A 12009-nucleotide genomic window follows, 5' to 3' on the forward strand; every position below is an offset into this window, starting at 1 on the left:
CAAACAGGCCTAATTTATACTGTCCCACAAATCCTGACTATTCTAAGTGTTAATTATGCTCCACACTCTGCAGGTTATGTTTTAAAAGGCTTAAATTGGAAAACAAGGTCTACAGAGGATTCTTAATAACACATGACTTATTTCACTGACTTGTTTGTACACTAGACTGGAAGAAAAGGAGGGTTTTCCTTTCACCCCTTAAATTAGAGATTCTTCTATCCATTGAAAGAGACAAAACAAGAAAGTCCCCAAGGTCATTTAGCTTACGCCTGCAAAACATATTTTGATTATAAGGCACCTCTGGAACCTTCTTATTTTAGAAAGTTCATAGCTCTGTAGGTGTTATCTTAATTTTGTAAGTGTTACAAAAATACTTGAAGTTTCTATCATACTTGTAACTTGTTTTTCAACTGAGAAGTCATTAGAACACTACAAAATACTCCTACTTATGTATGTCTCATTGAGTTTTGTTGATTTAATACAACGGATGGCAGCTAGAAAATAATATACCAAAGTATAATATACTGCCAAAAGGAAAGAAACAGAATGGCCCACTAGGTCTTTTCCACTTTTTGTTTCCATGGCTCTGTAATAAAAGTAAAAAGAAAAAAAACACCCCATGCTTGTCTGGTGATGGCAGCCAAATCCTCCGATATCTAAAACCAGTGACCTACAGTTCTTTTTTGTCAGAAGCTGGAGCAATTCAGAGGCTAATCTGAACAAAGCTGGCTCTGTGCACGAGGTGCTGGTGAGCATTCAACAGACTAAATTAATCCCTGCACATGGGCCAGCATCCCAAAGGATCACGCTGATCAGCATCTCTGGGATAGGGCCAAGGCCTCCAAAAGATCAGAATGACCTCCAGAAGCGTCGTGTCTTTTCAAACTGATGGGCTAATGCAGACTTTGCTACCGAGGTACTGACAAGACAAAGGCAGCCTCTCCCTGCTCAGCTGGAGACGGGGCTGGTTTTACAGGTGGCTTGTGTTAGGGATGCCCAGGGGAAAAGTTATGGCATGACTTGTCATTATACCGTGAAAGAAAGTTCTTTGCCTAATGATGTTGAAGCTGGATGCAGAGAGACATGAACTCTGCCCTTTCTTATCTTGCTCTGTTGTTTTCACAGCTCAGCATATCTTCTGTATGAACTGCCCCAAGAAGTGTCTGGTACAGGTTTTACCCGAGATATTTCTTCCATTTTCTCCAAGTAGAACTGAGAGGAACTCACCAATTTGTTTGGGTGTAATCTTGCCAGCACTGCAGGTGGAATTCTCTGAAGAGAGTCTGAAAGCCTATGCAGCCTGAATGTTTATGCTCTAGACGCTGATTATTTGGAAATTTAACTGCAATAGTGGGGATTAGAGTGAAAAGACTGATATTTTTTTTCCCTCCCAACAGACTGTTTATAATCACATTTGCCATGGGAAATTTTAACATAAAACACAAATTAAGATGAAACTGTTGTGGAGAAATAAAATCTCAATTTTGCTCAGACTTCTGACAAAACAGACAGTGGCTACTGTCTGCTGAAGAGAGGGTTGGGTGTAGTAAATGATACATTGCTGTGAAATCCTAAAGAAGAAATACCTTATGAAAAGAAGAAGCTAAATATATAATGCTTGAAACATAGGAACTGCTTCATATAATTCCTTTCAATCAGAGGATATAATTAATTCTGAGCTAACTTGCAGACAGGAAAATTGCCACGTTTTTTTTAATTTCATATATGATTTCCAAGGTTAATTTATTTCAGAGTCAATAACACTACTGACATTATTTTACTGTGTAAGAATAGCTAGGAGAAGCTTTCTCTCTTGGTGCATGGCAAGGGGAAGCACAAAGGGAGGTACATCTACTACAACAGACAGCAGTAAGAAGAATGACTCTATGCTCATCTCTAGTGTGATATAAACATATTGGGTTAAATCATGACAGCAGGTACTGTTCCTACACACGGATGCTATAACCTTCAAGAGTGATAACCTACTGAAAACCAGTATTGCAAGAACAGCTAGCTAAATAATTTAAAAAACTGCAGGATGCTGGACAAACTCTGGGCCCTTTCTGGCTTTCCAGGAGAATCAAACTCATTCTTTGCCCCGGCTTTGTAAGAGAGCTTGATAGCTACTTTGAGGACATGAAAAATCAGGGTATTGAGGATGATGGGCTCTTCCTGACAGCCTGCCAGGTGGGTAGTGTCTGGTCACAGCTGTGTGAGAATAGAATGGGAAACTGATTGTTTGGAAGATGACAAGGAAGCACAAGGAAGTTCTTGTGTGCACGCTGCCCTGGCCAACAACGTGGACCTTTTCTTGTCCCACATTTCCACTATTTTCCAGAAACTGATTATAATTGTAATATTTACAAGTGCAAGGCATGCAAAAATCCTCTTTGTTGTGACATCTCTTTCTAGTACAGCTCTTCCCCAAATCTGAACTCTCTTAAAATTCAATGCTTTATGAGAATATTCGTATGTTTCCTGCTAGTCAGCTCCCCGTAGGTTTTTTTACAGTTGTATTGCTGTTTACCTTAAAAGGAGCAAACTCAATTTTCCGCAGCTTGCTAACACAAAAGACTTTAGTACATTAGCCTGACATTTCTTTAAAGCAAACAAGAATAAACAAGTTTGCAAAAACAGTTCTGCCATACTTGTCAAGCTCTAGTTGCCAAGGAAGATATGAGAAAATTAGAGAAAGTAATTAACTGTTACTATTCATCTTCAGAAAATAGCTTATTTTTAAGTGGTAAATTTTGGATTAGTATTTGTTTTCCTATAATCAGCAAGCACAGGAAAACTATCGTAAGTACCACAAACCCAATGATTTAAGACTGACCAGTGACAGAAATATTGAAACAAATATTTGTAGGAGCATTTCTTTCAAAAGTGTGAGCAATGTGGCATAGTCTGAATCTTACTTACATTTATCTTCATTAGATTGAAGAATCAAAGATAATGCAAAGACTTTTAAAGCTCTATGACAAGACAAGTATTAAAAGCACTTACATAACATTTAATTTAGCTGCCCTGCTCACTAATCGCATTTGATGGAATTCCTTTGGTCATATTAAGGTACTGAATTTCCACTATTATCTGGACTCGGAGGGTAATGTACAAGGAAAATGAAAATGAACTTCTTTCCATTATTAAATTACTGTGAATTAATAAATGAATTTAGGCTAAACTATAATATTGTTAGACTATTTATTACTTGGAACCCATAGAATAATCCTGCTTGGAGATACTGTGGTTGCAGCTGATAACGCATTATGAATGTAATTAATACAAATGTACAGAACTTAATTGATAAATCTTCCCTGTTTGAATGAGTTAATTAAATTTATCCGCACTTTAAAAGAACATATTTACTTCTATCTAGGAAGACAATTTTAATTGTCTAAGTAAGTTTTTAAAAGTTATTATGTTCAAACATAACAGCCACTCCTGCAGAGTACAATAAATAAAATATAAAAGCTTATCAGATCTTGGGAGGAAACTCCTTTTCGCTTCTTTACCTCATTAATGAAGTCCCCAATGTCCCCAGGATGAGGAGCAGCTGATCTGACTGGATACTGAGGTTCTGCATGGATTGGCCTTTCATCAAGACGTCTGATTCCAACAGGTTTGATGGCATCTGGTTCCACAGTGTCAGGCTGCTGGAGCTGGCTCAAGTCATAATCCTGCAAAATACGAAACAAGGACAGTACGTTAGGAGAATTCCAAACAATCTCTGTTAGAGGGAAACAGGAGGAGGATAAAAGGGAAAACGCAAAGTATCGTTGCAACACAAGTCCTATTTTCAGGATTGTAATGCTTACTGAGAATAAGTCAGTAACATCGTTATTTGCATATCAACAGGATGTTATTTGATTTATACTCCCTGAACCTACAGTTTTGATTCTATTCCACCAGATTTGTAGAGCTTCTCATAAGTTTTCCATTGAGAAGCAAGGATTTGAGTAGTACTATTAAGAGACTAAACACTTTGCCTAGTAATGACGATTTACTGCATAGAGCAGAGATGCCAAATCCCAACTCTTATTTTTCTAAGCAAATAAATTCCAGACATTCTCCTTCTGAAAAAAAAGGCAAGTGCACTGCTCTGCAGTGTTTTATAATACCTTCAAAGAATGAATTTAAGACTCCTTTCTGATTTCATGTGGCTTCCATAATATGAAAGCCAAAGGGGGAAAAATGTCATAAGAAGTACAAAGCTCCTCAGATTTGGTCTTAATTCTAAGCACTTTCTAGAGATTACTTGTGGATCTGTTCATTAAGTACTTGATGCCGCAGTTTCCAACTCTGGCAGACTGATGCAGCTCGCATAACACTATGAATTCCAATAAGCAGCACGTATGTATATAAAAATTTTAATTAGATGAATTTCTACGCATTTAAGACAGATATGCCTGAATACTATTTGCACAGTGTGATGCGTTTGGGCATTGTCATGTACTGTTGTCATGTGTAGAAGGTAGATGCCTTTGCATGAGGTGCTGGTAAAAATGCCAGAACAAAGAACTGGGCTTAAAGGCTTAAATCAAAGCCACTCATGAACTACCAGTAGACTGGGGCTGATGCCAACTCTCAGTACGCCAGATACCCTGCCCCAGAAAGAATCCAAGCAGTTCAGGAACATCCTAAATAACCTCCTTTATCATCAGTCTCTATTTTTCAATGGTGGTGTTTAGTAAAAATCTTATTTATAATCTCAACTTGCTGGAAGCTGGCTGTGCAGACAATTTTCATTGGTTCCTAACTGGCTCCTAAAGGAAGGATGCAAGCATTTACTTCCGCTGTCACCTCATGGGATGTAGGTCCTTCTTGAAAACGTTACTTACTGCGATTCTAAAAACAGACTTTTCTACAGGAGAAGAGGTCTGTTGACAGCAGGAAGGTAGTTTGTTGGGAGAATTGTAACCGACTATCAAATCCACTACAGCTTCTAATTTGCTACTCGGGTGCTCAGCTGACTGCACACAAATATATAGTCAAAAAAGGTGGAACAGCTCCACTGAGATCTGAGAATGCAGTTTCATATGCTTTAATTAGATTACAAGTTCCTTGGGGCACAGCTGTAACTTCTACCCTTCGGTTCTTCATGTACCAAACAGAATAATAAGTGATCTCCATGAAGTGGTATGAAAAGGAGAAAAGTAAACAGAAGAGAACTTTTTATCCTTTTCCTTTTTATTACGTAAAATAAATCAAAATAGTTCAGAGACACGCTATCAGAAAATCCTATTAAACAGAGAAGAATGTACTTTTTAGAATTTATAAATATGTAACACAGGAGTGCTTTTCATACCCACCCAAAAGATAAAGGTGGAAAACCAACAGGGAGAAATGAAAAATACTATTTTTTTTTTTGTATTAAGCATTTCATTATGGAGGAATTCAAACAAGTATGATTAAATAACAATATATTAAAAGCAGGAGAGCCTCTCTGGCCATTTCAGTTTTATAAAGACAATACCTTTTTTCCCACCCACTTGCACATGCATACACTTCTTTCTGGCTAGTGGAAATGCAATATGAATCAAGCCAGTCAGTCTAGTATTGTCACACCTAAGGCCATCCTCTTGAGTGTACGTGTAGTTTGAGACATCTCCAGGCTCTGTAGCTAAAAGACAGCCAAGATAGCCATCCACAAGGCAACAGCAGTGCAGAATGTGTCCGTACGTGGACTTCCACTTTGGGTTTGTTTTCTTTTCTAGGGTAATTTATGACACTGCCATGCAGTCTTCTATCAGAGGAAATTTATTTTGCAGGTCTTATTAGCGTCTGGACAGGAAGAGAAGATCCACTGTGCTTATTATTACCACAGACTCTCAAATCTCTCGTATCATTAAAATGAATACTAACTGTACATCCGTCAGGTATGGCAAAGTCATCCACCCTCTCCCCAAGCTGGCTTGGTGCCGTGCAAGCACAGCATCACGCAATGACTCCAGCTGTTTCAAAATTCTGTCTAAAGCCAACTCTACTCAATTACTGCAAAGCAAAAGAAGGAAAAATGTTTTGGAGAGCCAGGGTGTAAGCTGTTTCAGGCTGCTGAAATTCCATCTCTTCACTCACAGCTGCACTCACAGCTAGAAAAATGGGAAAACTTTTCATTTATTACCTAAAGCTCCTGAAGAGGCCTTAAGGTTAGTCTCAAGCAGTTTGTTAAGATAGTTAAGTGCAGAAGGGATGGCTAAATGGAAAACTGTGGCACATCAGAGAAAGAACAAGACATGCTGGGGTAGGTTGGCACAGCCAGCTTGGAACAACATTCTAGGTCATTATTTTTACTCTTAATTTCAGGACCACAAGTCAACAACGTTGTGTCTTTGCTGCATTTTGTTTCCATGTAACCTGTTCATAATTACAATCTGCTGAGGCACAAGATTACGTTCTCCATTGGAAACATACTTGAGCAAAGGCTGTGAATGCCTAAAATTCATATGGCTGCCAATTTTTGTCAGAGGTATTTATTATTTATGTTTTTTAGCCCTAACTCCAGCAACTTCAGAACAAATACTTCTTTCCCCTCCTTAAGTTTGGATTTAAGCAAATCCAAACAAAATCAATCCAAATCCAAATTCAAACAGAGGGTTTGAGTTTTTCTCCTCAAACTTCCAGACAAGGTTAGATAGTTGATGGAAGGGAAAATTTAGTATTAGTTCTTCTGTATTGGGAGGTCGCTAAAACATATTAATTTGCTCCCATTTTGCATCCAGCAAAACCCCAGGCTTCAGAAACCAGAAATTTAGACTCATCTGATTGTCCAAGTCTACAGTCAACAGGACAACAGAAACTTCCCATTCTATGACAGAAATTTAAGTGAAGCAAGCTGAATGATCCCCTGTCGTTCCCCTTGTTCATAAAAGGATCTGATATTAGTGGATAAGACTATATAGCTACCTTTTAGATAATTGGTGGTTAAAGAGGTGACAACCTTTATGCTTTATCAATATCACTCTGGTTAGCATCTCTGGCATCACTATTTTCTGTTTCTGAAAAAAGACCCTTGACATCTGCTTTGATGCAGAACAAGTTCTGGTTTTGATTTGCTTTTGTTTTAAGAAAGGAAATAAAGTCACAATGTACTAAAAGTCCATTTTATCACAAGTTGCATCTTGTGAAATTTAGCAAGCTCAAGGAAAAACCCACAAAACCCCACCAATCCCCTCCCCTCCAAACACTGACCTTATTAGCTATTCGCTTAGTTCTAGACAGCTTTAAGCGAAGACATACCATTCCTAGCTCACACCTCACATTCCTGAAATGTGCGATCCTAGTGAGACATTGCTAAATGCCAAAACCAGCCAGCCAAGCCCTAAAAATTAACCACCTTACCAGATGTGTAGGCAGAACCCCCCAAAACACTTCTTAAAGAACATCTACACAGCAGCTGCAGGCACGGCCCAAGTATCTCAACTTGAATAGAAGAAATGTCAAGAATAGAAGAAAAGGCCATTTTACATTCCCCAGTAATCACTGATTTACAAAGAAACAAGGTAATGCAGCCTTCAAAACCTCTTCCCTTAAACAACTTCCTCTTGTGCAAGGCAGCTATTCATTTCACAGCACTTGAGTAATAATCCCTCATAGAGCAGTCATCAACTACGGCAGTAGGAGAGTTTTAAGAGGTGATAGGCCAGGAAATAAGAGTTTCTCAGAAGCTTCTAGTTTTGTAAAGTTAACTTTTTTTTTTTCTCCTGGATTAGCTATTCTGGTTGTATTTGCATTTTAGATTTACTCAAGTTCTTGGCAAAAACTTAACAAAGTAAAACTTTTTACAGCAACTGGACCTGCTTTAAATGAACGCATATTGGAACATTAAGAAGCAGAACTACAAACAATAGAATCAAACCACAACTTACTAAAACTATAAATAGCTATGCATAGCCGGGACTGACTTTTTTCCAGATAGGAAAACTGAAAATATTGGAATACATTACACGTAAATTGAGCTTTCCACTACTAACAAGTTTCTCTAACACTAATAGTGATACATCCTAACACATGCAGCCTGACTGATATATTCATTAATGATTTATAAATCTCGCTCTTCTGTTATCTCAGAGCTCTTAGTGTATTTCCTGGCCATTCATTAGACAGTTTTATACACCTTTAGGGATGTCTTGTTTTTTTACCTTGTACAGAACTAAAGCTTTGGCTATGTGTGAATACAGGTCTAGACATATGACTAATATAATAAAGGCACTACACCTGTTTCTCATTTTCAAAGGATCCAGCCTTTGCAAAGAAATATTAAAGTTCAGATCTATCCCCATGAAAGAAATAATCAATTAGTCACCATATCACTTAATTTGATAATGACACCTATAGGTGTCATCCACTGAACAAAATCAGCTGCAGCGGTCTAAGTGCACGTAAAGCAACATTGGCAGAAGTTTGCATTTCACCCACCCCTTTTACAGGATGATGCTCTAGTGTAAATCCAATTTTATTGTTGGTGTAAGAGAACAGAGCAAACTATGGCTTGAAGTATCTATGGATAAAACACATCCTGCTTTGCTTTTGTGTTCCAATGACACTTGCCCAATAGAGAAATGGGTGGGGGAAGTGAGGGAAGAAATATCTTACACAGCTCAATGATCCCATCTGCCCAGCTCTTTTAAAAACAACGAAAAAGCAAGCCCTATATCTTACCATTTTATGCCCAAATCCACCAAACATCACCCTAAAAAACTATTGAGAAATCTTCACAGAAAATATTGCCTGAGTTCTGCAAAATGTTCCAACCAGCCCTAAATCTTCTATCTGCTGAAATAATGAGAGTCCAAAGAAAGCAAAGCACAGAAGCCTGACTAGATGTAGGCTAGAGTTGTGTGTGTGTGTGGCAGTTAAAATGCCTGTACTAACAGTTGCTCTTTATTTGCCACTCACTTTTTGATTACTTTCTGCCATATTGCTTTTCCCATTAGTTTTTATTATATTGGAGTAATTTTTAAGATAACCAAGAAGCTAGCTTATCTTTTTTAGCAATAAAAAAAGGCAAGAGGTAAACTCCAGCTGCAGATAAAACACAGTAACAGACATAGGTTCTAGATAGGATAAAATAAAACACAAAACAATTTTGTAATCGAATTATGGAAACATTATGTTTTGTATGATGAGATAAAGATTCACCAAGGAATGACAGTTATTCCTCCACAGCAGCACTGCATGAGTCACACATTCAAAAAAATGAAGTTAATGTCTTAGTAAGTAAACACAATCCCTAAAATAACTACCTTGCAATTGTAGTATTTTATATTCCTAGGGATATCTTAGCAACAGTTATTTCATTCATTATCATTAAAAATTGTAAACATAAAATACGTTCCAATCTTAATGCAAAATAAAGGTTAGAAAGTGAGAGCAAATGACCTGAATAACACTCAGATAGGGTGGTGAAAATAAACTATAATGAAATGAATTTATAAAGTTCGTTTTTATCAATGACACAAAAAAGCTATCCTTTCTATAAAGGAGCATTTTCTGTTTAGAATTTAGATCATATACACATAAAAATAAACCATTATGGCTTTATTTTTAATTCTATTATCACCTTTAAAATAAATGCTACTATTTTCTTTCTCTATATAAACATGTAATAAGACATGTCAAAAAGCAAGTTACTGAACTAATGTCTGAATACACTTGTAAGAAAAGGTGATGTAAGAAGGAACAAGCAGAATCATTACAAAGAATAATACTTCGAATAATAGTAAAATCATTGCATTAGAAACTCTCATGCTGAAGAGATCTGCGGGCAAGTTTAAAATACAGGTTCAAACCAGCTGTTTTGCAATAATTTCAAAGCATCCTACCCACTTGCTTGGGCAACTTGCTTCAGCTGGACCACCTGCGTGAGCAAGTACTACTAAAATTCAGAAAACCCTATAGAAATGGGCTCAAAGGAGAAGAGAAGATCATCTTCTGCAACGAGATGTATGCAAAAGCAATTAAATGGAAAAAAATGTATCACAGTTTTCAGGTTGACATATGCTTCATATATCGCAGTCGAGCACCCACTGCCTCGATGTAAATCACAGGAATGGCCCGAGATACGTGATGAAAATGAATTAGTGATGCTTACGGGTCGTGATCTGCTACACGCGTAACTATTGCTGCAGACATGTGCTAAATGCTTTAACACTAAGCCAACACCAGGTTTTGGTATTTCGAACTGACAATAGTGTTACAAGCTGAGAGCACACCATGTCAGGGGAGAATGTATGTTATTTGTATCTCACACCTCCCGTTTGCTGAACGACTACAAACTCTGGATCACGCGGGCCATTAATAATCAAGACAGTCACAACCAGCTTCATAGTTTGAACGTAAAGCAGGCGCATCTATTTCGGAATATAGCAGACTCTAGTGTGTTGTGTTGTGTCGTGTGTCCCCCCAGTTGCTGGGTTAAACATTCAGATGGAATTAAGAAAAAATCAAAACCAAACCAAATCAACACTTCCCCCACCCCACCAAACTATTAAGCAAATCAGTATCACTGACTTCTGTGGTGGAATAATGCTGACTCAAATGGCCCAGCTCCCTTAAGTCAGGTGGTCAAGCTGTTAGAATGAGAAAACATTAAACAAAATCCTGAGAAGAACTGCAGACTTTCTATCTGGAATACCTCTACCCCCTCTCCTTCCTCCCTTGTCCCCAGCTTCTGCTAGCACAGCAATCTTTGCTGATACCAGGAAAAAAACATTTCTGCCTGAGATGACAGGAGTGCTGTACAGCTTTCACAGCCAGTTTTTCAGTCCCAGTTTCCAAGAGACAGAAGTTTAGGTGAAAAAAGTCCAGAACATTTCCGGTGTTGACAACGCTCTTCAGTGGTGAGCAGGATGACTTCAGTTAGGACCCACAGCTCAAGAGCTTTTTCTGGCTTAGGGAATTAAAAGCATTTTTCTCAACTGCTGTGGAGATCACACGACCCCTGTGTACATCATGCCAGGCTAGGGGAAGACTATGAATCATTCAAGAACCTCAATTTATTTTACAAGCGTTCGGTCTGTCAGAGTGAACAAAGCAGGCCAAGACGGCCTCAGATGGGATTAACAGGAGACCTTCACGATGGAATAAACTGCTCCTTTATGACACGCTTCACATCATAATTCCTTGGAAATGCTAGCACAGGAGACAAAAGAAGAAAAAAAAAAAAAAGAAACCCAAGCAGGAACTCCACCTTGTGTTGACAGTTGCTATGACTCAGAGGAACCAGAAGGAACTTTGAACTCATCAAATTTGTTGCGGGAGACATTACTCTGATAGCATGTACAAAGAGTTTGAAAGGAACATGCTGAGCATGCTTTAGGAGTTTCTGGGACTGCCATGACAGCTAAGAAACCCAACTGCAGAATTTCCAAATAAATAAATAAACAAATCCTCTTGAATAAGTAAATTACTCCAAGAGCAAAAGCACAAGTCTAAAAGTAGTCTGGTTCAGGATGCAAAGAGTCCTATGTTCTATCACTCATCTTCAAGCCCTACCAGCCATATCTTCAAGCCACCTAAACATCCGGGATAAGCAAGAAACATATGAGGCCACACAAGGTAAACCTTCCAAGTATTTATCAAAAGAAACAAGTGATTTATTTAAAAGAGTCTAAGTAATTTGCTTGCTATAAATAGAAGTAATTTTAAAAGGTACAGATCACAACAATATCTGAAGCTTTAAAAATACTGTTTTCACTGAGATTCACCTGAAGCTTTGAGCATTCCCTTCTATTTTGCTGCATGAGATGCACCCTGGGTTGGATGGTTCTGAGTCACCTTGTGCACTGGCTTCTACCGAAGCTGCTTATTCAATCAATCCTGATAGTTTTGGGGAGAGTGCATTATAGAAAGTTAATATTGATGTAGAGCATTTTCTTCTGTCATTTGCCGATGACTTGTAGATGCAAGGTTGACATGAAATATTTTTCCTTGATTTTAATAGAACAGTGGCAGTTTTACCCTAGGAGGGCTCACTCTGAAAATAGATTTTTGATGGCAGTCGCATGCTTT

The 12009-nt window shown here is 38.0% G+C and overlaps 1 protein-coding gene across 5 annotated transcripts in view; it reads right to left on the bottom strand.

Annotated features, from left to right (window-relative positions):
- The window catches only part of CDH2 (cadherin 2, type 1, N-cadherin (neuronal)), a 116833-nt gene that overhangs the window by 5031 nt on the left and 99793 nt on the right, over positions 1-12009 (bottom strand). For all 5 annotated transcript variants that reach the window (XM_014936915.1, XM_014936914.1, XM_014936917.1 and 2 more), the window contains one exon: positions 3513-3677. In XM_014936915.1, coding sequence (XP_014792401.1) covers positions 3513-3677 — 165 coding nt within the window. The remainder of the gene's footprint in view (positions 1-3512; positions 3678-12009) is intronic.

Source organism: Calidris pugnax, unplaced genomic scaffold, assembly GCF_001431845.1.
Source record: "Calidris pugnax isolate Ruff unplaced genomic scaffold, ASM143184v1 scaffold51, whole genome shotgun sequence".
Classification (NCBI taxonomy): domain Eukaryota; kingdom Metazoa; phylum Chordata; class Aves; order Charadriiformes; family Scolopacidae; genus Calidris; species Calidris pugnax.